The sequence below is a fragment of the Staurois parvus genome, unplaced genomic scaffold (genome assembly GCF_062004578.1).
Source record: "Staurois parvus isolate SC_StPar_1 unplaced genomic scaffold, SC_StPar_1.0 ptg000190l, whole genome shotgun sequence".
NCBI classification, from domain to species: Eukaryota; Metazoa; Chordata; class Amphibia; order Anura; family Ranidae; genus Staurois; species Staurois parvus.
The window spans coordinates 2308662-2335925 of record NW_028317986.1 but is presented as its reverse complement, the minus strand read 5'-3'; the positions used below and the strand labels follow the sequence as shown (position 1 = coordinate 2335925).

At 47.6% G+C, this 27264-nt stretch overlaps 1 protein-coding gene across 1 annotated transcript; it reads left to right on the top strand.

Moving 5' to 3' along the window:
- Positions 1-613: 613 nt before the first annotated feature.
- Positions 614-26909, top strand: PECR (peroxisomal trans-2-enoyl-CoA reductase). The gene is made up of 8 exons (XM_089677612.1): positions 614-836; positions 2562-2695; positions 7684-7849; positions 9315-9396; positions 11775-11871; positions 16770-16877; positions 18805-18916; positions 24047-26909. The coding sequence occupies exons 1-8, from the start codon at positions 725-727 to the stop codon at positions 24133-24135; spliced, it is 900 nt and encodes a 299-aa protein (XP_089533738.1). The 5' UTR covers positions 614-724; the 3' UTR covers positions 24136-26909.
- Positions 26910-27264: the final 355 nt, after the last annotated feature.

The following is a 27264-nucleotide window of genomic DNA, read 5'->3' as shown; positions in this document are numbered from 1 at the left end:
AGAGGTGTGTATATAGAGGTGTATATATAGAGGTGTGTATATAGAGGTGTATATAGAGGTGTGTATATAGAGGTGTATATATAGAGGTGTGTATATAGAGGTGTATATAGAGGTGTGTATATAGAGGTGTATATATAGAGGTGTGTATATAGAGGTGTATATAGAGGTGTGTATATAGAGGTGTGTATATAGAGGTGTGTATATAGAGGTGTATATATAGAGGTGTATATATAGAGGTGTATATATAGAGGTGTATATAGAGGTGTATATATAGAGGTGTGTATATAGAGGTGTGTATATAGAGGTGTATATAGAGGTGTATATATAGAGGTGTATATATAGAGGTGTATATAGAGGTGTGTATATAGAGGTGTGTATATAGAGGTGTATATAGAGGTGTATATATAGAGGTGTATATATAGAGGTGTATATATAGAGGTGTATATATAGAGGAGTATATGAGTATATATAGATTTATTACATGGTCACATACAATACACAGGAGAGGGGCGGGACCTGCGCGGTGGGCGGTGCGGTACAGTGAACATACACGAAAGAGGCGGGACCTGCATGGTAGGCGGTGCGGTCAATGGAGTTGAAGATTGTTCAGGCGCATGCTCAGTGGAGCAGTGGTCTGAGCCCTCAGGCACTAGGCCTGAGAAGGGCGAAGTGAAGCTCCTCCCCGTGTCCTATAGCCAGGTGCACATGTGGGCGGAGTCTCGTCATGGCAGGCCGAAGTGTGTTCCTCCCGGGGCTGTTCCGGGACAAGGTGGCCATAGTGACCGGTGGGGGCACCGGCATCGGGAAGGCCATCGCCGCGGAGCTGCTGGAACTGGGTATGTGCAGGGAGGGAGAGGAGTCTTCTCTCAGAACTCGGCTGATGAGGGGGAATGCTGGGAACTGTAGTTCTGCAGGACATGAGCCGATATAGGTCACGTGACTCGATATCTGGGTGACAGGTCATGCTGGGACTTGTAGTTTTTCAGGAAATAAGCAGGTACAGGTCATGTGACTTGGGGGTGTGGGTGTCAGCATGCTGGGACTTGTAGTTCTACGAGATATAACCTGGTACAGGTCATACTACTCAATTTCTGTGCAACAGGGCATGCTGGGACTTGTAGTTCTGATAGAAATGAACAAGATATAGGTCATGTGACTCTGGAGGGGGCAGGGCATGCTGCGACTTGCAGTTCTCTGGGACATGAGCCGGTACAGGTCATGTGACTTTGGATGGAGCGAGGTAGGCCGTGCTGGGACTTGTAGTTCTCCGGGACATGAGCCAGTACAGGTCATGTGACTCTGGATGGGGCGGGGCAGGACATGCTGGGACCAGGGGTGGACTGACCATTCGAGCACTCGGGCACGGCCCGAGGGCCCAGGGTAAGTAGGGGGCCCCATTAAATGCCCCTGGTACCTTTTTATAGGCTTTTTTGGGTGTGGGCAAGGACACAGGGGCCCCATGATCCCCTATTGCCCGGGGGCCCCATGAGTTGTCAGTCCGCTCCTGGCGGCGACTTGTAGTTCTCCAGGACATGAGCCGGTACAGGTCATGTGACTCTGGATGGGGCAGGGCATGCTGGGATTTGTAGTTCTCCGGGACATGAGCCGGTACAGGTCATTGCGACTCTGGATGGGGCAGGGCATGCTGGGACTTGTAGTTCTCCGGGACATGAGCGGGTACAGGTCCTGTGACTCTGGATGTGGTGGGGCATGCTGGGACTTGTAGTTCTCCCAGACATAAGTCGGTACAGGTCATGTGACTCTGGATGGGAAAGGGCATGCTGGGATTTGTAGTTCTCTGGGACATGAGCCAGTACAGGTCATGTGACTCTGGATAGGGTAGGACATGCTGGGACTTGTAGTTCTCGGGGACATGAGCGGGTACAGGTCCTGTGACTCTGGATGTGGTGGGGCATGTTGCAACTTGTAGTTCTCCGGGACATAATTCGGTACAGGTCATGTGACTCTGGATAGGGCAGGGCATGCTGGGACTTGTAGTTCTCAAGGACATGAGCGGGTACAGGTCCTGTGACTCTGGATGTGGTGGGGCATGCTGGGACTTGTAGTTCTCAGGGACATGAGCGGGTACAGGTCATGTGAACAGCAGCCTTGAACCCTAGGAGCTTGCAATCTAATATCTGTACACCGTGCTGGTATAGGGTTCTCACCTTTTTGAGATTGTGTTGTGATTAAAGAACTAATGGCAGTTTTTTTTTTATTTTGGATAGTATAAGGGAGGGTTCTAACCCGTCAGTTTTCTTTTTGCCATCTGTGACCCATTGGGGAGATTTCTCTTCACTTCCTGTCCCATAGCCAAAACAGGAAGTGAGGAAATCCCGGTTAATTAAGGAAATTCCTTGGCGCCCCCCCAGGTCACCAGAACTAGTGTCCCCGTTGGAAGATTTTCCCCTCTTACTTTTCTGGGGACAACCCGGAATTTGGGGTTTTCTTTTACTTTGATGAAACTGAAATCTGATTCTATTACTGCCTTGCTACCGACTTTCATGGAGGTGATTTCCGTCTTGCGCAGTGTAAGCATTTTCGCCATTTCCCGTTCACAGGCTGCAATGTGGTTATCGCTTCCCGGAAACTGGAGCGGTTGAAAGATGGCGCCAAGGATCTGGTCTCCAAAATCTGCCCGGCAAACCCGTCCGCAGTGACTGCGCTTCAGTGTAACATCCGCAGAGAGGAAGAGGTGCGGGAAATTGTCTGAGATTTGTTTTGCCGCCACTGCAGCGTCTTAACAGTGCATTTTAAAGCCTTAATTCCGTGGATCGTGCCACTTTAACCCCTCGCGCTCCAGAGGATTTATCCTCCCTTCCTGACTGGGCCATTTTTCGTGATGCGGCGCTGCGTTATTTTATCTGACGATTACGCAGTCATGCAACGCTGCACCCAAATGAAATATTTAAGTCCTTTTTTTTTCTAGCTTTCTTTCGGTGGTATTTGATCACCTGTGTGATTTTTAATTTTTTGCTCTATAAACAAAAAAAGACCGACAATTTTGAGAAAAATATTTTTGGGGTTTTTGCTATAAAACATGCCCAGTAAAAAAAATGTTAAAAGTCAAAATTCATCATAACTTTAGGCCAAAATGTATTTTGTTCCGTGTCTTTGCTAAAAAAAAATCCAAATAATTGTATATTAATTGGTTTACGTGCAGGTTATAGCGTTTACAAATGGCGGGATAGATAATGGGTTTTTATTTGCTTTTTTTATACTAGTAATGGCGATGATCGGTGACTTACAGCGGGACTGCGCCGGGTATTCTGACACTGAGGGGGAACTAACTGCCACTGACATCCCAATGACACCAATACAGTGATCAGGGCTAATAAAAAGCACTGACACTGTACTAAATGGCACTGGGCAGGAATGGGCGATCAAAGGGTTAACTGTGTTCTGGGTGTGTTTTACTAGGGAGACATGCTGTGCAGAGAGATACAAAGTAGCATGTCCTTGCTGACTGGAGAGAGATCTGTGCTGTTTACATACAGACCTCTCCCCTGTCAGCTTTCCCTGACTATCGCTGGGTATTGGTGTGGAATTGCCATCCGGGACCCGGTGATTGACATCCCTACCTGTCTTTGTGCTGGGAGCGTGCCGCACAAAGACCGCGGTGTCACTGAGAGCCCTGGGTCCCGTTCTAACGATTGGGACCTGGGACTCCCGATTGCGGGTCACGTGATCGCTGTGATCGCCTCTGATTGGCTATCACAGTGATCAGTCACTGTACAGCCCGGCCCCCTTGTTGTTTTTCTCTCTCTATGAATTGAGGCGCGAGATACATTGTATCTCTCTTAACTCCTGGCATAGAGGGGAAAAAAAAAGTTTGAAAAAAAAAAAAAAAATATTAAATAAAGAAAAAATACCTAGATCAAGGTTTGATCTAGTTCAGTACCAGAGTTAGTCTTTGGGTCAGGGTCAAAGGTCAGGATTTAAAAAAAAAAAAAAAATTGTGTCCGTGTGTTTTATGTAATAAAAAAAAAAGACAAAAACAAAATGTTTACTATTGTTTCTAGGCTGTACTTACGGGTACAAATAACACACATATGTGGTATCGCTGCGATTGTAAAGAGCTGGAAAATTTCTTTTGGGTTGTTCTTTGGTGGTAGGTTATAGTAGTAACAAGAAACACACGGCTAAATAAAGGTTTTTTTTTTTTACTATTTTGGACCAGTTTTCCTTTGATAATAAAAAAAAAAAAATCGGGAGATATCCATTACCATTTACCACCAAATGAAAGCCCAATTTGTCCTGAAAAGAACGCGGTATAATTCACCTGGATGTACAAAGTAGTTGTGATGATATGTACGGTCTTACTAACACATGTCAACATTGCAAAATTGTGCTTAGGCATTTAGATTTGTTTTACTCTTAGGTGTGAATGGGTTAATGTAGTAGTAAACCGCATCCAACAAGAAAAAAAAACCCCTGCAAGGTAAAGGCATAATGTGCCAGTAAGCACTGCATACTAGCACATTATGAAGGACTTACCTTGAAGTGAAACCCTCCAGTGGAGAACTGTCACGGCTCCCCGGGGTTTCCATCTTCACCCGGTCTTCCTTCCTGGTTCTCGAGCTCTGGCCAGCTGACTGGCCGAGCCATGATGACGTCACTCACTAAAATCTCCTAAACGGTTCACATTTAGGAGATATAATAAAGCTTACCTGTAAGTAAAATTATTTAGTTTGGGTTCACGCTGATGCGGTGCGGAATTCTAATTCCGCACCGCATCAGAATCGCACCCCGTTCATGGGAACCGATGCGGGTGTGTATGTTAAGTTAACAACACCCCGAAATCGGTCTGCAAAACACGGTGCGATGTGCAGAATCAGATCGCATGGGTGTGAATACCTGGATGTGACATCTAAAAGATCAGGGCCGTACGTGACTGTTGACTCGATGATATGCTTTTAGAACTAAGAATTTGCATTGCAGTGCACCCAATGAAAGTGCATCTAGATTCTATGGAAATGGTGCAAAAAAATGTTATTAGGCTATTTCCTCTTGCCACCCAATGACATACTCGTACGTCATCAGGTTCGAGTGTTTATACCGGGGTCATGGCTGCAGCGGTGGTCATGAAGCCAGTATCAATCTTATCAGTTGACGAATAAAGTAAAAGTGATCCGAGCGGCTAAGTAGCCCATGGATCACTTTTAGAGACGTTGGAAGGGTGTCCCACCGCCTTTCCATGCTCTCCTGTCCCACCGAGTTTGGTTTGATCAGATGCCTTGAAAAGGCAGAGGAGAGATCTGGGGTCTAAAAGACCCCAGGTTGCTCAGTAAGGAGGACCTGTCACTGCTCCAGCTATCAGGATGTTGTTCATTCCTTGTGATCGCCGTAAAATTGAAAGAAAAAAAATTAAAGAGACAGTGTAATAAATAAATAAAATGAGAAAAAAAAGTAAAGCACCCCTGTCCCCTCATGGTCGCATGCAAAGGTAAATGCATGCATATGTAAATGATGTTCGCACCACACATGCGTGGTATACCTTACAGCAAAAGCAATCATTCTAGCACCAGACCATAACTATGAACTGGTAACCTGTAAAGCAGCGGTTCTCAACCTGGGGGTCGCGACCCATTTGGGGGTCGAACGACCCTTTCACAGGGGTCTCCTAAGACCATCGGAAAACACATATTTCCGATGGTCTTAGGAACCGAGACACCGCTCCTCTATCAGTCTCCAGGCGGGTCCGCCCACATGCAGATACGCCCACATTTCCCTGGACGCGATGTGTGCGCGGGATGACATGCCGCCCCTGTCATCTGGCCACATCCCCGGGATCACTCAACAGCTCCGCCTCCTCGCCGGCGAGGAGGAGGAGCCGAGCAGCAGCGCGAAGATCAAAGAAGATCGAGCGAGGGAGCGGCCGGAGAAGGAAGACAGCTCACAGGTAAGTGTCTGTAGCGTGCAGATGGTGCTGCTGCAGCCAGGTATGCTGGCTGTAGATGGGAGAGGGAGGGAGCGAGCCCAGGCTGGAGCAGGAGTCAGCAAGGTAAGTATCATTGGTGTCAGTGGGAGGAATAGTGCCCCATCATTGGTGTCACTAATACCAATGCTGGGGCACTATTCCTCCCCCCACTGACCCCAACGGTGGGGCACTATTCCTCCCCCCACTGACCCCAACGGTGGGGCACTATTCCTCCCCCCACTGACCCCAACGGTGGGGCACTATTCCTCCCCCCACTGACCCCAACGGTGGGGCACTATTCCTCCCCCCACTGACCCCAACGGTGGGGCACTATTCCTCCCCCCACTGACCCCAACGGTGGGGCACTATTCCTCCCCCCACTGACCCCAACGGTGGGGCACTATTCCTCCCCCCACTGACCCCAACGGTGGGGCACTATTCCTCCCCCCACTGACCCCAACGGTGGGGAACTATTCCCCCCCCCCACACTAGTATCAATGATGGGGCACTATTCCCCCCCCCCCCCCACTGACACCAATGATGGGGCACTATTCCCCCCCCACTGACACCAATGATGGGGCACTATTCCTCTCACTGACACCAATGATGGGGCACTATTCCTCCCACTGACACCAATGATGGGGCACTATTCCTCCCACTGACACCAATGATGGGGCACTATTCCTCCCACTGACACCAATGATGGGGCACTACTCCTCCCACTGACACCAATGATGGGGCACTACTCCTCCCACTGACACCAATGATGGGGCACTACTCCTCCCACTGACACCAATGATGGGGCACTACTCCTCCCACTGACACCAATGATGGGGCACTATTCCTCCCACTGACACCAATGACGGGGCACTATTCCTCCCACTGACACCAATGACGGGGCACTATTCCTCCCACTGACACCAATGACGGGGCACTATTCCTCCCACTGACACCAATGACGGGACACTATTCCTCCCACTGACACCAATGACGGGGCACTATTCCTCCCACTGACACCAATGACGGGGCACTATTCCTCCCACTGACACCAATGACGGGGCACTATTCCTCCCACTGACACCAATGACGGGACACTATTCCTCCCACTGACACCAATGATGGGGCACTATTCCTCCCACTGATACCAATGATGGGACACTATTCCTCCCACTGCAAAATTACAGTTATGAAGTAGCACCGAAAATAATTTTATGGTTGGGGGTCACCACAACATGAGGAACTGTATTAAAGGGTCGCGGCATTAGGAAGGTTGAGAACCACTGCTGTAAAGGCTTTTAAAGCATCACTTATGGAGATTTTTATGTACCATAGTTTGTCGCCATTCCGGGAGTGTGCGCAATTTTAAAGCGCAACATGTTGGGTATCTATTTAGTCGACATAACATCTTTTACATTTTACCGAACAATTGGTTATTATATTGCATTTTTGTGCATTAAAGTTCATTAAAGTGTACTTTAATGAAAAAAATTGCACGTGAGAAACCGCTACACAAATACCATGTGACATAAAAATATGCAACACCCACCATTTTATTCTCTAGGGACTCTGATTAAAATTATATTATGTTTGGGGGTCTTAAGTACATTTCTAGCAAAAAAAACCCTGATTTTTTTTTTTTTATGCCTTTCAGAATTGGCCTGGGAGTCAAGGGGTTAACTCTTGAATAAAGTGTCCAGTGTAGGTTTTTGTATTTCCCTCTAACAATGTCGGCTCATTATTTCCCTCCTTGTTCCTGAGTGAAGGTGGAGTCTATGGTTGAAGCTACTTTGAAGCAATACGGTCGGATTGACTTCTTGGTGAACAACGGCGGTGGACAGTTCCCGTCTCCCAGTGAAGCAATAAGTTCCAAAGGATGGAATGCTGTGATAGAAACCAATCTGACCGGCACCTTCTACTGCTGCAAAGCCGGTATGTGGGGAGCAGAGAGCTAAGCGGTATGCTGGGGGGTAATTACTAGTGCATGGAAACTACCCTCATAACATCGCCCTCTGGCGTCCAACAGGAGAACAGCATTGATCTCGTGTAGTGGAGCATATGTAAATTTTACACTTTAAAGTGCAATTTAGAACATTCTGCCCAATATAGTCTTCCTTAGAGCCTTGGAGTGGAGTCTGCAGTGGGAAGAATGCTGTGTGTTCCCCAATTTCTGATTGGCCATTGCTACTGTCAGGGGTGGCAGACATGCAGTAGGAAGGGTTTGTCTGTTCACTCCAAGATGTCCAAATTTATCATAAAAACTAAAACTCAAGATGTGCCACCACCGTCCAACCATCCACCTTCATAAATGCTCCTCTTCTTCTCCATTCCCGTTTGCTACCCCAAAAAGTTGTAAATGGCATTGTCAGCAATCATACCTTCTGAGGCTTAGTAACTGGCCACTCACACCCCAAGTACTGCATTGTGGGGATACAGGTCGGGCTTGTCAGGTGTCTCTCCATACCTGGAAGTCGTGGTTTTTGAAGTGTGGGGAGTTAAAGAGTGATTTTAGGTTCTGTATGGTGTCTAATGCTAGGTAGAGATTTGGTTTTGGGTTATAATTTTTATATCTATAATACTATAAACATGGTATGTAGTCATGGACTTTGTGTGGACATATATAAAGAAGCTGCATATTGTAAAATACAACTTTATTATATTACATTAAATAACATTTACAAAATATTAAAAAAAAAAAATACTCTCCACATAAATGTTCACAACATGCATAGGTTACAAATGCATATCACATGTGGACGCGTTTTGAAAATCCTTCTTCAGGAACACGTGAGAGAATCTATAGAGTATAAATACATCCAATAAGTTACAGAGTTCTCAAATACAGTGTTACATTTTATTGTGTAGATAAAAATGTAAACATATCATAAAATGTAACCCTGTATTTGAAAATGTTGTAACTTAGTGGATGTACTCTGTAGAGTCTATCACATGTGCTCCTGAAGAAGGATTTGAAACTCGTCAAGTCTATATGTGATTTGTACTTGGAATCTATGCATGTTGTGAACCTTTATGTGGAGAGTATTTTTTTAATATTCTGTAAATGTTTCTTTTAATGGAATATAATAAAGTTGTATTTTACAATACTCCATTTATATATGTCTCTCTCGCTCTCTCCCTCTCTTTTCCCCTTCTCTCCCTCTCTTCACCCCTTCTCTCCCTCTCTTCACCCCTTCTCTCCCTCTCTTCACCCCTTCTCTCCCTCTCTTCACCCCTTCTCCCCCTCTCTTCACCCCCTTCTCTTCTCCCTCTCCCCCTTCTCTTCTCCCCCTCTACCTCTTTTCTTCTCCCTCTCCCCTTCTCTAATAAAGTTTCTATGAGATTTTGGTGATCGAGTTTACATCTACTTTAATTATTCCCAACTTTTGTCACTGTGCAGTGTACAATGCCTGGATGAGGGACCACGGCGGAGCCATTGTGAATATTGTGGCAGACATGTGGAAGGGTTTTCCTGGAATGTCGTAAGTGTAAATCTTTCCAAAAGCTTCTCTGAATATTATATATTATCCTATGAATCTGTATACCGCCTCTCCGACATTCTGTCACACTTTTGCTTGCTTACTTTGATTTATTATATCAGGTTTTAAAGTGATATTAAAAGGCAGATTCCTTTTCCAAATTCTTGGGTCCCCGGCTGGGGCACCTGGCTCCCAACTCCCCAGTGCCCCCATAACAAGCTGCTCGCTATAGGGTCACCCAAGCTGCTGCCGCGCGTGTCTATTCACACACAGAGCGGGGCTCGGACCCGCCCCCGATCTCTCCTCATTGGCTCACTGGCTGTCATTTCCAGTGGCTTCTGCTGCTGTCTCAGCCAATGAGGAGGAAAAGTCCCTAGAGAGCTGAGGTTCTTGTGCACATTGCTGGATCAAGACCAGGCTCAGGTGAGTATTGGGGGGGCAGAAGGTTTTTTTACCTTCATGCATACAATGCATGAAGGTACAAATCCTTGAGCCTTCACAACCACTTAAAGCCTGACCGAATTTTTAAAAGAAAATAAAAAGGTGTGCAAAGTTCTATCGTTTTTGTTTCCTTTAACCTCTTCAGTCCCAGCACTGTTTATAAACTGCTCTTAATACCAGGACCATTTAGAAATAATGCTGCTATCCATGGCTTTTAAACACTCCCAACTGCTATAACAGCCTCTTGTCAAACAAACTGTTGGCTTTCAGATGGAAGTGACTTGGAGGGCTGTTAAGCCACCCGATCACTTCTACAACTACTGGAACATGACGGCGCCCCCCCCTCCCATCCTCTACTATTCAATATTTTGCACCTGTCGTAATCTATTTGCTACCATATAGGGGGCTATTGGTCCCCCATTTTACAGCGATAAAGTTACTGAAAAAAAAGCAGAAAAAGTTTTAAAAAATGTAAAATGACTAAAAAGAAAAACAACATAAAGCCTCTAAGTACACGCATACATAAACACACGTATGACACCGGAGATTGCACTGCACGTTATATATCTCCCTGCATGCCAGAGTTACTGCAGATATTCTAGGGCACATATGTTAGAAACAAGGCCTCTGGGCCATATCCAGTCCATTTCATTTGACCCTCGCACCTCTCCTGCAGCTGCGACACCCTCCTCCTTTCTACCTCCAGCTTGTCTCAGCAGTTGAGAGGCATACAAAACTTCTCCGCCAGATCCTGCGCTTTTCTGTCTCTGACCCCGTAAGATACAGTCCGGTTAGACTCAATCCATGGAGTAATTCCTGGGGTAAAGGCCTTAAAGGTATTCCTCGCCACCAAATCTCAGCTCATTCATGCATTCATTGAAAGACGATAAGTATTGGTAGTTTGAAAATGATTCCAACAAGGCCAAGTCCTCCTGAATCTTTCAACAAGCCCAAGTCCTCCTGAAAAAAAAAAATATTATATATATATGTATTTTTTGGTGGGGGGGCAGGGATTACTAATACTCAAGCCTAAAATGTGCATTTTAACGTGTGGAAAAACAAAATTGGCTGTGGGTCCGAAGTGGGTAAAGAGGAGCCACAGCCTGAGTAGAAAGGTCTGTCCCCTGTCAGCATGCTGCAGACAAAACCCTTACTGTCTATGTGGAAGCAGTGGGCTCCCAGCAGAGATCTAATAACCTCATTCTGAGTCAGAGTTGGAGCTCTTCATGTGGCAAAGCTCATGCTTCTTGCTGGGGAGCGCTAGTTCCGACCTGGCAGAGAGATACTGGACCTCTGCGAAGAGACCACTGCTTTCCCACAGCCTGCAGAATGCTTTTTGGAATGAGGGTGAAATATTTCTGTAATTTTGTATTTGAATTTCTGTGCAGTTCATGAAGTCTGGTCTTCATGTCATGATGTCTCTTAAATTGTAAGCTCCAAGGAGCAGATATAGGAGCCGATATAGCAACTGCCACAACTACATGTCATCATATAGACGACACCTGCAGTTTGGCAGTTAACAGTGTCGTGCTTCATGTCGACCTCCTGCTCTCTAGCTCCCTTGTCTCCTCGTCCCATGCTCGTCTCCAGGACTTCTTCAGAGTCTCCCCCATCCTCTGGAACTCTCTACCCCAATTTATCAGACTATCGCCTACTCTGCTCACTTTTAGGCGATCTCTGAAAATCAATCTCTTCAGGGAAGCCTATCCTGCCATCCGCTAATAATGGAATCTTCTACTCTTCCTACCAGTCCTTCCCCCCAGTTACTACCTTTTGTACCACCAGCCCCTCCCTCTTAGATTGTAAGCTCCCAGGATCAGGGCCCTCTTATCCCTCTTGTATTGAACTGTATTGTCTCCCGTTATATTGTAAAGCGCTGAGCAAACTGTAGGTGCTATATAAATCCTGTATAATAATAATAATAATGTTCTCTTCCCCAGGCACACCGGAGCTGCGAGGGCCGCCGTGGACAATCTCACCAAAAGCCTGGCCATAGAATGGGCTCACAATGGCGTCAGGATAAATTCGGTGGCTCCTGTAGGTGACCAACACTGTCCTTCCTCCAGCTGTGTCATCTATCATCTGCAGCTAACGATAAAGCATTCTGTGTATAGCACAGAGCAGGAGTGTTCAGTCTGGGGATTCAGTGAAATTTTATCATTCATGTTAACAGAGAAATTTTTGATTGACATGAACATGTATGAGGGATATGCAATCTGCTGAGAGTTGCTGGATATGAATTACTTGCATTGCAAATTGGACCAATCGTCATATGCAATGCTTTAAATATTGTGACAAAAATCAGTTCACCTCACATTTTCTCTTTGCGATTCAAAGCCCCGATGTAGGACCTTACTGACCCCGAAATGAGGCGGCTATGATTTCATTGTAATCAAATGAATTCAACTTCTGGATTTTTCCTTAACCCCTTTACGTCCCGTTAACCCATATGTGCAGTGACAAGAAGCTGGACTTTAACCTCTTCCATACCGGGCACTTCTACCCCCTTCCTGCCCAGGCCTGCTTTCAGCGCTGTCACACTTTGAATGACAATTGCGCGGTCATACAACATTGTACCCAAACTATAATTTTATATATTTCTTCACACAACTAGAGCTTTCTTTTGCTGGTATTTAATCACCGCCAGGGTTTTTATTTTTTGCTAAATTAACAAAAAAAAAAGACAGAAAATTTAAAAAAAAAAATGTCCTGTTTCTGTTATAAAAGTTTGAAAATAAATAATTGTTCTTCATAAATTTAGGCTGAGATGTATTCTGCTACATGTCTTTGGTGAAAATAACCCAAATCAGTATTTATTATTTAGTTTGTAGCAAAGTTATAGAGTTCACAAACTATGGGATATATCTGAATATTGATCAATCCTGAAGTACTGACGGCCAATCTAATTTGTTGAGGCCCAAAAACGTCAGGACGATACAGATATCCCCCAAATGTCAGGACAGTACAGATATCCCCCAAATGTCAGAACAGTACAGATATCCCCCCAAATGTCAGGACAGTACAGATATCCCCCCAAATGTCAGAACAGTACAGATATCCCCCCCCCCCCAATGTCAGGACAGTACAGATATCCCCCCCAAATGGCAGGACAGTACAGATATCCCCCAAATGTCAGAACAGTACAGATATCCCCCCAAATGTCAGGACAGTACAGATATCCCCCCCCCCCCCCCCAAATGTCAGGACAGTACAGATATCCCCCCCAAATGGCAGGACAGTACAGATATCCCCCAAATGACCCCTTTTTGCAAAGTAGACAGTCCGACGTATTTCATAAGAGGCATGGCGAGTTTTTTTAAGTTGTAATTTTTTTTGTAATTTTTCGGAAAATGAAGAAATTAAAAAAAAACAAAATTCGCAATTTTTTTTTAATTTTTTTTCTTTTTAACATACGGTCATTAGAGCAGTACAGCGTCATCATATAACTGGTGTGGCGGTGATCATGGACACTGACTGGTGACAATACGAAAAAAATGTTTTTTTTTTATTACATTTTTTCTTTTTTTTTTTTTTTAAAGATTTGTTTTTCTCTCTTTTTTTAACTCCATCCAACGCATACGTGTGGCATATGGGTGTTAACCAGTTGCCACCCGGTCTATGGCCAGATGGCGGCAACTGGTTAACACCCACATGCCACACGTATGCGCTGGATGGAGTTATCTGCAAATTTATAAAAATAGTTTGAATGGGTGGGTGTCAGTCTGGAGGAGTGGGCGTTCCTAGGCAGGCTGTATTTGCATGCAGACCACCCTAGGTAATGTCCACATGTAATGCTGAGCCTCCATGATTGAAAGACTTGTAATCCAATGAATGAAAGAGGTGGGCCAGGGACAGTCAGGCGGGGGAGGAAAGACTTAGATGATGCTGGGTGTCCTCCAGCCAGGAAATTACTTTTAATGCACACTGTCGTTTAGCTTACAGTGTGCAGTGAAATCCATCCATCACTATAATGGACAGTCTTACTGGCCAATAGGATTGTACAGGAGGCAGCAAGGGGCCGGCAAGCTTCGATATTAAAGCGGAGTTCCGCTCAAAAGTGGAAGCTCCACTTATTTGCCTCCCACTCCACTGCCATATTTGGCACCTTTTTGGGGGGGAGTGGGTACCTGGTTTTGACAGGTAATTGCTCTCACTCCTGACACAGTTCACCAGGGCGAAGTGAGCCAGAAGTTCTTCCCCCTCCTCCCTCCTGCAGTCTCCTGGGGACTTTCACAGTTCCCAGAAGACTGCCGGACCAATTAGGAGGCGCAGCACGACTCGCGCATGCGCAGTGGGCACCAAGCTGTGAAACCGCAAACAGTCACAGCCTGGAGCCCACAGTTGTGATGCCGGTGCCATGAAGGAGAGAAGGGATGGTGCGGGTGAGAACATCGCTGGACCCCAGGACAGGTGAGTGTGTGTTTATTAAAAATCAGCTGCTACAGTTTTTGTACCTGATGACTTTTAATAAACACAAAAATGGCAGCAATTCCGCTTTAACGTGATTTCCTGTAGATCAAGTTCACATCTGTCCCAGAAGACTGCCGGACCAATTAGGAGGCACAGCACGACTCGCGCATGCGCAGTGGGCACCAGGCTGTGAAGCCGCAAGCTGTCGCAGCCTGGTGCCCACAGTTGAGATGCCGACACCTTGGATGAGAGAAGGGATGGCATGGGTGAGAACGTCGCTGGACTCCAGGACAGGTAAGTGTGTTTATTAACCTCTTCACGCTGGCCGAACGCAAATGTGCGGCCTCCCGGCGTCTGGGCCTAGACGCCGAGCATCCGCACATTTGCGTTCTATTAAAAAAGGACATATGTGCCGAGAACGCACACCCTTCGCGCTCCCAGCACACATGTCTGGTACTCATGGAAAGGTCCTGATCTCCTCTTTCGATCGGAACCTTTCCCAATCATGTGACCACCATGACGGTGACATGACTCTAAATCCTGCCCCGCCTCCCGGCTTCTGGAACTCTTAACCACTTGCCCTCCTGAGGATTTACCCCCCTTAATGACCACGCCTCTTTTTGCTACTCGGCGCTGCACTAATTCAACTGATAATTGCGCGGTCATGCAATGCTGCACCCAAATTAAAATTTACGTCCTTTTTTTCACACAAATAGAGCTTTCTTTCGGTGTAATTTGATCACCTGTGCACTTTTATTTTTCACGCTATAAACAAAAAAAGGCCAAACATTTTGAAGAAAAACAATATTTTTTACTTTCAGCTATAAAAAATATATAGTAAACTCAAAGTTGGGTATAAATTTAGGCCAAAATGTATTCTGCTCCATGTTTTTGGTAAAAAAAATCCCAATAAGTGTATATTGATTGCTTTGTGTGGAAGTTATAGCGTCTACAAACTATGGTATAGATACTGCAATTTACGCCATTTTTCTGCTATACAGCGCTGCGCTAGTTTAACGGACAATTGCGCGGTCATGCAATACGGTACATAAATGAAATTTACATCCTTTTTTTCCCCACAAAATGAGCTTTCTTTCGGTGGTATTTGATCGCCTGTGTGGTTTTTATTTTTTGCGCTATAAAAAAAAAAGACTGACAATTTTGAGGAAAAAAAAAAGCAATATTTTGGACTTTTTGCTATAAAACATGTCCAGTAAAAAAAAATGCAAAAATCAAATTTAGTCATAAATTTCTGCCAAAATGCATTCTGCGACATGTCTTTGCTAAAAAAAAACCCAATACGTGTAAATTAATTGGTTTACGTGAAAGTTAAAGCGTTTAAAAATGGCGGGAAAGATACTGGGATTTTTAAGGTTTTTTTTATACTAATAATGGCGGCGATCAGCGAATTATGGCGGGACTGCGGCGGACATTCTGACATTGGGGGGTACTGACTTGGGGTCACTGACATCCCCAAAAACACTAATACAGTGATCAGTGCAAAAAAAAAAACTAATGGCAATGGGGAGGAAGGGGTTAACTTTATTTTGCAGGGAAGGGTTATAGGAGTGAGGGGGAGTGTTTTACTAGGGGGCGGGGGTGTGTACTGGGCGGGACAAGGCTGATCGAGAAAGAGAAACTGTTCTTTCTCGATCAGCTCGTCCTCGAGCTGACAGGGAAGTGACAGACAGCACAGCTACTGCAGCTGTGCTGTCTGTCACTGTTTGCCGCCGATCGCCGGGAAACAGCCGCTAAGGACCGGCTGTGACTCGGCGACTCACATCTGCGGCGGTGATCGGCGGGACAGATGCGGCGGCGCGCCTTGCGTGCACCCCCTATTTGTTTACAAAACACACGTTTTAAAACGTGGTTTTGCCTGCGAGTGCCGCCCTGCCGCCGTATATCTACAGTGGCTGGGCGGCATGCGGTTAAAGGGCCGGGAGGCGTCGGCGTGAAGGGGTTAAGTCAGAAGCTGTAGTTTTTGTACCTGCTGACTTTTAATAAACACAAAAACGGCTGGAACTCCGCTTTAAGAAGTGCCAACGTTTTGCCTGTTACAGGGGTGCTCAACCTATTGAAGAGCGGGGGCCACGTAAGCGATTTGATAACCAGTCGGGGGCCACAATGAAATGCTAATTTTGAATTTAATTTTGAATAGCATAGTGAACATTTTCCTCCTGCAGGAGAGAGAGGAGGAGAAGGTGGTTTTCGGCGGTTGCAGGAGGAAAATGGAGAGGATTGGTTCATGTATGTTTCCCTTCCTCCAAGTGTAAAACAGAATGTGACAGGGAGGCTACACGGGCCCCCTGGAGCTTGGGGCACCATTGCGACCCCTGCTACTACAACAGTACTTGGGGAGTGTGGTAGAAACTGTCCCCCAAACTGCAAATGTAAGTGAGCCCTTACTGTCCTGAGCCCCCTATAAGATACAATTTTTTTTTTTTTTTTGCTTCTCTCTTCTTATTTATATTGTGTTGGAACATATCTGCGTGCTCAGCAACATCATTTGACTTTGTGTTTTACAGGGAACGATCTTCTCACAGACGGCTGCAGACAATTACGAGATGGGGGTTTCTGTGTTTCAAAACTATATCACTAATATTCCAGCCAAGAGACTTGGACTGCCCGAAGAGGTATTCCTCCACAACAATAGACTCATGGGGGGGGGGGGGATTTACTCAAACTGGAGCACTCAGAATCTGGTGCAGCTGTCCAGGTTTTATTGTCAAAGCTTCATTGAACGAGCTGAAGTTAGAATCCGATTGGCTCCCATGCACAGCTGCACCAGATTCTGAGTGCTTATGTTTTAGTAAATCTCCCCCATGTCCTGCTTGAGTTTCACCAGCGTTTGTGTTGTCTTAGGCCCTTTCACACTGGGGTGTCTTGAACAACAGGTAGAATTACCACGATTTCAAAACGTTCTGCTAAAATTACAAATCGCAGAACCGTGTGTTCAGGTGACATTCATTTTAACACCCCCCCCCCCCCCCCCATTGACTTCTCCATCACATCCAACAATGCCACCATCAAACCCGCCCCGCAGGCCAGAGTACTTGGTGTCATTCTGGACTCCAACCTATCCTTCCAGCCCCAAGTCCAATCTTTAACAAACTCATGCAGACTCCACCTCCGCAACATCACCAAAATACGCGCGTTCCTAACCCCAGAAACCACTAAACAGCTCATCCACTCCCTCATCATATCACGACTCGACTACTGCAACTCCCTCCTCACTGGCCTCCCTCACCACAGGCTATCCCCGCTTCAGTCCATCCTGAATACGGCTGCCAGACTCATTCACCTTTCCAACCGCTCCATCTCCGCCACCCCCCTCTGCCAATCCCTCCACTGGCTTCCGATTGCCCAACGGATCAAATTCAAAATCCTAACACTGACGTGCAAAGCTGTCCACCATACTGCCCCGAACTACATCACTGACCTAATATCCAAGTACCACCCAACACGCACACTCCGCTCCTCACAAGACCTCCTTCTCTCTAGTTCCCTGGTCTCCTCCTCCCATGCCCGCCTCCAGGACTTCTCCAGGGTGTCACCCATCCTCTGGAACTCCCTGCCCCAACCCATCAGATTATCACCTACTCTCCTCCTTTAGGCGCACGCTGAAAACCCATCTCTTCAGGGAAGCCTACCCCACCCCCTGCTAACTTGCCGACCTCCTCCACTCTTCCTACCACTCCATCCCCCACAGCTATCTCCTCCTGTGCCACCATCCCCTCCCTCCTAGATTGTAAGCTCCAAAGAGCAGGGCCCTCAATCCCCTCATGTTTTGCATTGTATTGGTATTGTTCTGTCACATGTTCTGTCCCCCTTTGTAATGTACAGCGCTGAGCGAACTATTGGCGCTTTATAAATACTGTATAATAATAATCTTAAGGACCGCCCTGTAGCAGAGGGCGGCACCTGTGCGCAGAATCATGTATATATACATTTTGCATCTCCAGGTAGGGGGCACGGGCGCCCTACCTGTGCCGCCATTTGCGGCCGCGGATGTCAATCACCGGGTCCCAGCCGGTAATTACCCGCCAGCACCCGATGATTACCGAGCATCTCCGACGAGGAGGAATATTGTTTTGTTTACAATGGATGAAATGGTGCCCAGGGGCTGTATAAAGGCAAGAAAAAGGCCACTTTTGGCCCACGGGCCTCCGTTTGGAGACCAATGCTCTAGACCAGGGGTGTCAAACTAGCGGCCCTCCAGCTGTTGCGAAACTACAAGTCCCATCATTCCTCTGCCTTTGGGAGTCATGCTTGTAACTGTCAATCTTGCAATGCCTCCTGGGACTTGTAGTTTGGCAACAGCTGGAGGACCACTGGTTTGACACCCGTGCTATAGAGAGAGAGTTACTCTACCAACATGTGAAATTTGAATGACTTATGTAGGTTAATAAAAAGGTTTTGGCCACTTCTGCATTACCTTCAGTACAGCTTTAGTATATTGTGTCATTACATGTATTTCTATGTCTGTATATACCAGAGCACACCAGTGCTGGGTAACATTCCATAGCCTGTATCACCAATATCACACTTTTTGATTGATAGATCTCACCAATGGTCTGCTTCCTCCTCTCACCTGCTGCTTCCTTCATCACCGGAGAGACTGTGAAGGTGGATGCCGGGCAAAGCATATACGGCTCTCACTGGAAAGTACCAGGTATCGGAATCCTGCTGTACCATCACTCATTTTATTAAAGTAGAATTCCAGCTTAAAACTAAAGTCTTAAAAATGTCCCCTCCCCACTCCTAACACCTACGCTAACTCACCTGTTTAAAAAAACATGGTAACCTGTTTTCAGCTGACTCCGGTCTGGTCACATGATCTTCTGTGTTAGCCAGCAGCTGCAGGGGAGAAGAGAGCGCTGGCAACAGCTGGGAATTCCAAACATAAGCTCCCATGTCCCAATCATTGTCGGCGCTCTTTCCTCTCCCCTGCAGCAGCCGCTGGCTGGCACAGGACATCCCTGCACAAGGAAAGAGAGTAGCAGTGAGCTGTCTTTATTACAGGAAGTCTCACACTGGATGACTGCACAGATCTGGAAGAATCACACAAAGCTCACCGAGATTCAAGAAGAATACACATGAGGAATGGATATAGATATTTACTTATCCAGAGTTCAGCTTTTGCATTTTTTTGGCTTGTGGGAGGGAGGTGGAACATGTAGATAAGTGACCCCACTGAGCTATGTTCATGTGTTGTTCTAGATCAGTGGTTCTCATGGTTGTGAGACCATGGCCCAGTAAAATTCTTCTAAAATCTACCGTGTCCCAACAATGAAAAAAAGTTTCTATTCACACAACAAAAGTATGGGAATACAGAGTTTGTATTGAAATGCTGGAAGGCTCTGCAGGGGGCTGGGTGTCACTGGGGGGATGGGGATTCTGGAGAGGGTTGGGGACACGGCAGCAGACTTGCTAACCCTGTAATGGATGAGGTTTCTAGAGGGAGCTGGGGATAAGTGTTGGGGTCCCTGGAGGGGGCTGGGGGCTTTGTAGGAGCACTGTGTGAGACTGGAGGGTACTGTAGGGGTTGGTGGTCACTAACAGGTTGGGGGGCAGTACGGGATACTGTTGCAAGTTGGGGGTACTATGGGGACTGAAGGCTCTGCAGTAGGTTGGAGGGGGGCACTGCAGGTGGTTGGTTGGCACTGTGAATATTGGAGAAAACTGGGGATGTTAGAGGATCTGCAGCAGACTTGGTGTCCCTGTATGGCAGCGGTTCTCAACCTGGGGGTCGCGACCCCTTTGGGGGTCGAACGACGCTTCCACAGGGGTCGCCTAAGACCATCGGAAAACACATATTTCCGATGGTCTTAGGAACCGAGACACCGCTCCTCGCCGCCGCCACCGCCGTCTCCAGGTGTGGGCGGGATGACATGCCGCCCCTGTCATCTGGACACACCTCGAGATCAATCCTCGCCTGTGATTGGCCGCCGGCACTGTAGCTCAGGAGAGGCACACAGGCGGCCAATCACCGGCAAGGAGGTGGAGCTTGGAGAGGAGGAGCCGAGCGGCACCGCGAAGATCGAGCGAGTGAAGAGGAGGAGAGCGGCCGGAGAAGGAAGACATCTGACAGGTAAGTGTCGGTACCATGGGAGAGGGAGGGAGCGAGCGAGCCCAGGCTGGAGCAGGGGTCTGCAAGGTAAGTATCATTGGTGTCAGTGGGAATAGTGCCCCATCATTGGTGTCACTAATACCAATGATGGGGCACTATTCCTCCCACTGACACCAACGATGGGGCACTATTCCTCCCCCCACTGACACCAAGGATGGGGCACGATTCCTCCCCCCACTGACACCAAGGATGGGGCACGATTCCTCCCCCCACTGACACCAAGGATGGGGCACGATTCCTCCCCCCACTGACACCAAGGATGGGGCACGATTCCTCCCCCCACTGACACCAAGGATGGGGCACGATTCCTCCCCCCACTGACACCAAGGATGGGGCACGATTCCTCCCCCCACTGACACCAAGGATGGGGCACGATTCCTCCCCCCACTGACACCAAGGATGGGGCACTATTCCCCCCACTGACACCAAGGATGGGGCACTATTCCCCCCACTGACACCTATGATGGGGCACTATTCCCCCCACTGACACCTATGATGGGGCACTATTCCTCCCCCCACTGACACCTATGATGGGGCACTATTCCTCCCCCCACTGACACCAATGATGGGGCACTATTCCTCCCCCCACTGACACCAATGATGGGGCACTATTCCTCCCCCCACTGACACCAATGATGGGGCACTATTCCTCCCCCCACTGATACCAATGATGGGGCACTATTCCTCCCCCCACTGATACCAATGATGGGGCACTATTCCTCCCCCCACTGACACCAATGATGGGGCACTATTCCTCCCACTGACAGCGATGATGGGGCACTATTCCTCCCACTGACACCGATGATGGGGCACTATTCCTCCCACTGATACCGATGACGAGGCACTATTCCTCCCACTGACACCAATGACGGGGCACTATTCCTCCCACTGACACCAATGACGGGGCACTATTCCTCCCACTGACACCAATGACGGGGCACTATTCCTCCCACTGACACCAATGACGGGGCACTATTCCTCCCACTGACACCAATGACGGGGCACTATTCCTCCCACTGACACCAATGACGGGGCACTATTCCTCCCACTGACACCAATGACGGGGCACTATTCCTCCCACTGACACCAATGAAGGGGGCACTATTCCTCCCACTGACACCAATGATGGGGCACTATTCCTCCCAATGACACCAATGACGTGGCACTATTCCTCCTACTGCAAAATTACAGTTATGAAGTAGCAACGAAAATAATTTTATGGTTGGGGGTCACCACAACATGAGGAACTGTATTAAGGGGTCGCGGCGCTAGAAAGGTTGAGAACCACTGTTGTATGGGATGAGATTTCTGGAGGGGCCTAGGGAAAACTGGAGGATGGGGTCCTTAGAGGGGGCGGAGGGTCTCCTCTAGAAGGCTGGGGAGTTGCGGGGGGTCTCTCTTGGAGCCTGTAGGGTGCACCAGGGGCTGGGAGCACTTTGTGAGGTTGGGGGGGGGGGAGGGGTGGGGGGCAGTGTGGGACATTGTTGGAAGTTGGGGGCACTATGGAGGGCAGAAGGCTCTGCGGTATGCTGGGGAGGCATATTGTGGGAGGTTAGGGGATCAGCAGAAGACTTGCTGTCCCTGTACGGGATGAGATTTCTGGAGGGACCTGGGGAAAACTGGGGGGATGGTGTCCTTAGAGGGTGGTGGGGGTCTCTCCAGGAGTCTGGAGGTCTCTCGGAGAGTCTATAGGGTACACCAGGGACTGGGGAGCACTGTGTGAGGTTCGGGGTGGGCAATGTGGGACATTGTTGAAAGTTGGAAGCTCTATGAAGGGTGGGAGGCTCTGCAGTAGGCTGGGCCGTCATTGCACGGTGCTGGGTGGCACTGGAGGGGTCTGGGAAACCGTCCAGGAGGCTGGGAAGTTGCAGCAGGGGCTGTAGTAGTGCAAAGCCTGGGGGCCTCCCTGGGAGCCTGGAAGGTATAGCAGGGGCTGGGGAGCACTGTGGGAGGTTGGGAGGAGGGTGTGGGACATTGTTGAAAGTTAGGGGCACTATGGGGGCTAGAGGTTCTGCAGTAGGCTCGGAAGGCATATTGTGGGAAGCTGGAGATTTTACAGCAGACTTGGTGGCCCTTCAGTGGATGAGATTTCTGGAGGGGACTTGGGAAAACTGTGGGGGATGGGGTCCTTAGAGGGGTCTGGGGGTCTCTACAGGAGGCTCGGAACTTTGCAGAGGCATTGTGGGAGACTGTAGGGTACTGCAAGGGCTCTGCAGGTGGCTGGGTAGTCACTGCAGATGGCTGGATGCACTGTGGGACATTGGAAAGAACAGTGGGAGGTTAGGGAATCTTGGTGTCCCTGAAGGGGATGAGATTTCTAGAGGGGGCCTGGAAAAACTGGGGAATGGGGTCCTTTGAGGGGGTTGGGGGTCCGTCCGGGAGGCTGGGGAGTTGCAGCAGGGGCTGAGGTGGTGCAGAGCCTATGTGTCTCTCTGGAAGTCTGGAAGGTGCAACAAGGGCTGGGGAGCACTGTGGGAGGTTGGGGGTCACCGTGGGACATTGCTGAAACTTGGAGGCTCTATAGGGGGGCTGAAAGCTGCAGTAGGTTGGGGATGCATTGGTGAGGTTGGAGGGAACAGTGGGAGGCTAGGGGATCTGAAGCAGACTTGGTGGCCCTGTAGTAAATGCAGTTTCTGAAGGCTTTGGGGAAACTGTGGGATGGGGTCCTTGGAGGGAACTGGGGACTTTTGCAGAGGCCTATTGTAGAGTACTGGAGGGTACTGCAAGGGCTCTGCAGTAGGGTGGGCAGATACTGCAGGGGGCTAGGTGGCACTTGAGGTTTTTGAGAGCACTGTGTTCCATTGTGGAAGGGTGGGGGTGCACTATTGGAGATCGGAAGCACTGTGGGGGGTTTAGGGGATCTGCAGCTGGCTGGAGGCCCGTTTGAAGGGAGGTCATGGCTTGGCAGGAGGCCACAGCCCCCTGGTTGAGTATCATGTTCTGTTGAAAATGTCAGCAATGAATAATATATACACTGCTCAAATAATTAAAAGAACACGGTTTAATCAGAGTCTAGCATCAAGTCAATGACACTCCTGGGATATTGATCTGGTCAGGTAAGTAGCAGAGGGGGTTGTTAATCAGTTTCAGCTGCTTTGGTGTTAATGAAATTAACAACAGGTGCACTAGATGGGTGACAATGAGACGACCCCCAAAACAGGAATGGTTTTACAGGTGGAGACCACTGACATTTTTCCCTACTCATAATGCCCTGGTCCAGATGTGGGAGGAAATCTCCCAGGACACCATCCGTGGTCTCATTAGGAGCCTCCCCCGACGTTGTCAGCCATGCATACAAGCACGTGGGGGCCATACAGACTACTGAGGACCATTCTGAGTTGCTGCAATGACATTTCAGCAAAATGGACTCGCCTGCTGCATCATTTTTTCACTTTGCTTTTCGGGGTGTCTTTGAATTCAGTCCTCTGTAGGTCGATCATTTTCATTTCCATCAAATGATGGGGCGTCATTACATTTCTAACACATTACCCCGTCCATGTCAGTATAGAGATCCAGCAGGAGATGGTTCCCCATTGAGATCTGATGGGTTTTCATAGTGTTCCTTTAATTTTCGTTGAGCAGTGCACATGGTATACGGCTTTGGCTGTGTTGTGGATAACTATTGGCTGAATAATAAAGACATGTCCCTTTTTTTTTTGTCCCCATCCTCAGATCACAACAGATGGCCGGCGGCACCAGAAGGAGAAAATGCCGAAACTTTGAAGAAACTTGTTCCCAATGTTCCTCCTTCGAAGCTGTGATAACTGCTCACCTGGCATAATTGCCAGACAATGTACTATTAGTATCTAATTCATGTGTTAATTGCATTTAAATCAAAAGGATGATTTGGAAATACTTCATTACAGGGTGTTCTCATCCTAGATGTACCTGATGTGGCACTCATTTAGCCTCGGTTCCCACAAGTGCGGGTGGAAGCCGCTGCTGGACCCGCACTTTGTCCCGCACTTTGTCCCGCAGCTGCATCCACCCGCATACAAAACATGGGACCTACGGGCGGGTGCCATTAACCTTAATGGCAAGCCGCCCACACTGGAAACCGCACTACAGGGGCTGCGATTTCTGGAAACTTGCAGGGACTTTTTCCCCTGTGTCTTTCGAGGCACAGCAGCCCATTCAAATGAATAGGTTGCCATGCTGCGCTGTAGCCTGCAAAACCGTACTAGTGTGAACTGAGCCTTCGAGAGCAGAAAGGACAAACTTTTCTTTTCCCTTTTTTTTCCGCTTTGTTTTTTTTCCCCTTTCTCTCAGACAACAATACAAAGCTGGCAATGGTTCTAGCTTCCCCCTGCTCTTCTAAAGAAAAAAAAAATTCTGGCACGTCCTGTCAATGAAAACTGTTGCCATCAGGAATGGAAACGGGGTTCTTATCCGACCCCAAAAAAAAAACAAAACATTTCTGGCAGGACTTTTAAAACCTGAACTCAGGCACAAATCTAAATACAGATGAATTATATACAAAGTAGCCTACCTGCCAAAGGATTTGTATTCCTTGTCCATCTAGTCTTGAGATTCACACAGCTCTGCCACATAGCACATCCTGACTGGCATGAGAGGGGTCAGGGTGTCTCATCTTTCTGCTGCAGTATCACTTTCATCTACAGCTCCTCTCCCCCTCCTCCTCTCCACCTGGACAGTGAAAGGAGAAGCAGCAGACCAATTTGGGCAGCTAAGTGGTTAGCACTTCCACCTGGCAGTACTAGGGTTGTTGGTTTGAATCCCAACCACGGCACCACCTGCCTGGAGTTTGCATGTTGTCCCTGTGCCTGTGTGGGTTTCCTCCTACACGCCCCAAAGACATGCTGGTAGGTAAATTGGCTCCTGCCTAAATTGTCCCTGGTATGTGTATGTATGAATGTGAGTTGGGACCTTAGATTGTACGCTCCTTGAGGGCAGGGACTGATGCAAGTGTACAATACATGTAAAGCGCTGCGTACATTGACCGCTTTATAAAAGTAACATAATGAAAATGAGCTAATCGCACTGCTCTCTCTCTTCCTATCAGCATGCATCTATGACGCATCTGATTGGTTCCTGGTGCTGCTTCTGCCTGTACCAGTTTAGTGATCGCAAAAGGCCGATACCAAGTCCGATTGGGTCGCTTGCATTTAAATAGAATACAGTGAAGATTCTATTCATCATTACAGAGCTGCATTCATTTGAACCTTTTCTATCCACTTGGTGTTCAAATTTAGGGCAGCCAGAAATGACGTGGTAAAGGATTCGGAGGAGATATTATCCAGTTCATTGCTTGGATCACTTCGGGGAATTGACAGTCTAAGGCAGGAATATGAAAAATTATTATATCTGCTTATCAGAACAATGAATGTAAACCTCAGAATTGTCGAATGTGATCATTCTTGATGAACAATGCTTTACATAAAGAGACTCCCTCCACCCCCCTGGCAGCCAATTGGTAACTTGTACTGTGCTGTTCTGATTGGTTGTTGGGTTACATGTAACACAGACAGTTTTACTTGCCTCTTGTTTAGAAGATTCCAAATACTGTACAGCTACCTTCCACCATGCATATTACTCCAAGTTATTTACATTCCCTGTGTAACACATTAGGCTCCGTGCACACTGGCGGGTTTTTTTAACCTCTTCATGCCGGCCGCACACAAATGTGCGGCCTCCCAGCGTCTGGCCCTAGACGCCGAGCGGCCGCACATTTGCGTTCAATTATAAAAAAACATATGTGCTGAGAGCGCTCGCCCTGCGCGCTCCCAGCACACATGTCCGGTACTCACGGAAAGGTCCCGGTATTCTCTTTCGATTGGGACCTTTCCCGATCATGTGACCGCCGTGACGTCGCGTCATGGCGGTCACATGATCCCTAAACCCCGTCCCGCCTCCCGGCTTCTGAAACTCCTAAAGGGCCGGGAGGCGCCGGCGTGAAGGGGTTAAGCTCCTAGAAGCTAAATGGTGTTCACCTCTGTGTCCATGCACACTACTTTAGGCTATTAGTGTTTTTTGAGCTTCTGCGTCTAGGAGCAAAAAAAAAAATTTGTTTTTGTAGAGTTTTTTGGAGCGTTTTTCCAGCAGAAAACAAAGCTAAAAGCTCCTAATTGCTGCTAAACACTACTAACATGCCCATAACAGGTTTTTCTTGCTTTCTTCTACATGTACTAGGGTTGTTAGTTCGAATCCCAACCACAGCACCACCTGCCTGGAGTTTGCATGTTCTCCCTGTGCCTGCGTGGGTTTCCTCCCACACTCCAAAGACATGCTGGTAGGTGAAATGGCTCCTGTCTACATTGTCCCTAGTATGTGTATGTATGAATGTGAGTTAGGGAGCTTAGATTGTACGCCCCTTGAGGGTTAGGGACTGATGTGAATGTAAAGTGCTGCGTACATTGATGGCGCTATATAAGTACCTGAAATAAATGTACTGTAAAAACGCTACTAAAAACCGCTAGTGTGCATGGAGACTTGGAGTTCTAACTTTTTCTATAACTGTTATCAATAGATTAAATTATTGTGTCAGAAATGTAACAATAAAGCTTTATTTTAAGTATATTTTGTCTGTTTTTACTAAACCCCCAACAGTACAATCAGTCTGTATATACAATAAAGCATGCTTGTTATACTCCCTGTGGAGCCTAAGGGGTTAATCCTCTGCCCTGTGTAAAAACGCTGTTTGATCCTGTCTTCTCTGAGCCTTTTCTTCTTCCAGTGTCCCTCTCTTATCTGCTGAAAAGACATATCGTGTGAAGTCACTCTGCACATGCTCAGTTTGGTGTTTATTGCTAGAGAGGGTTTTTTTTTTTCCCTTGGGAGAGAGCATGTGATCAGCACAGGGCCAATTAGCACTGTCCGGACACAGGTCGGGTTCTGCATCCTCCTAGAGAAAACTCCTACAGGCTTTAACC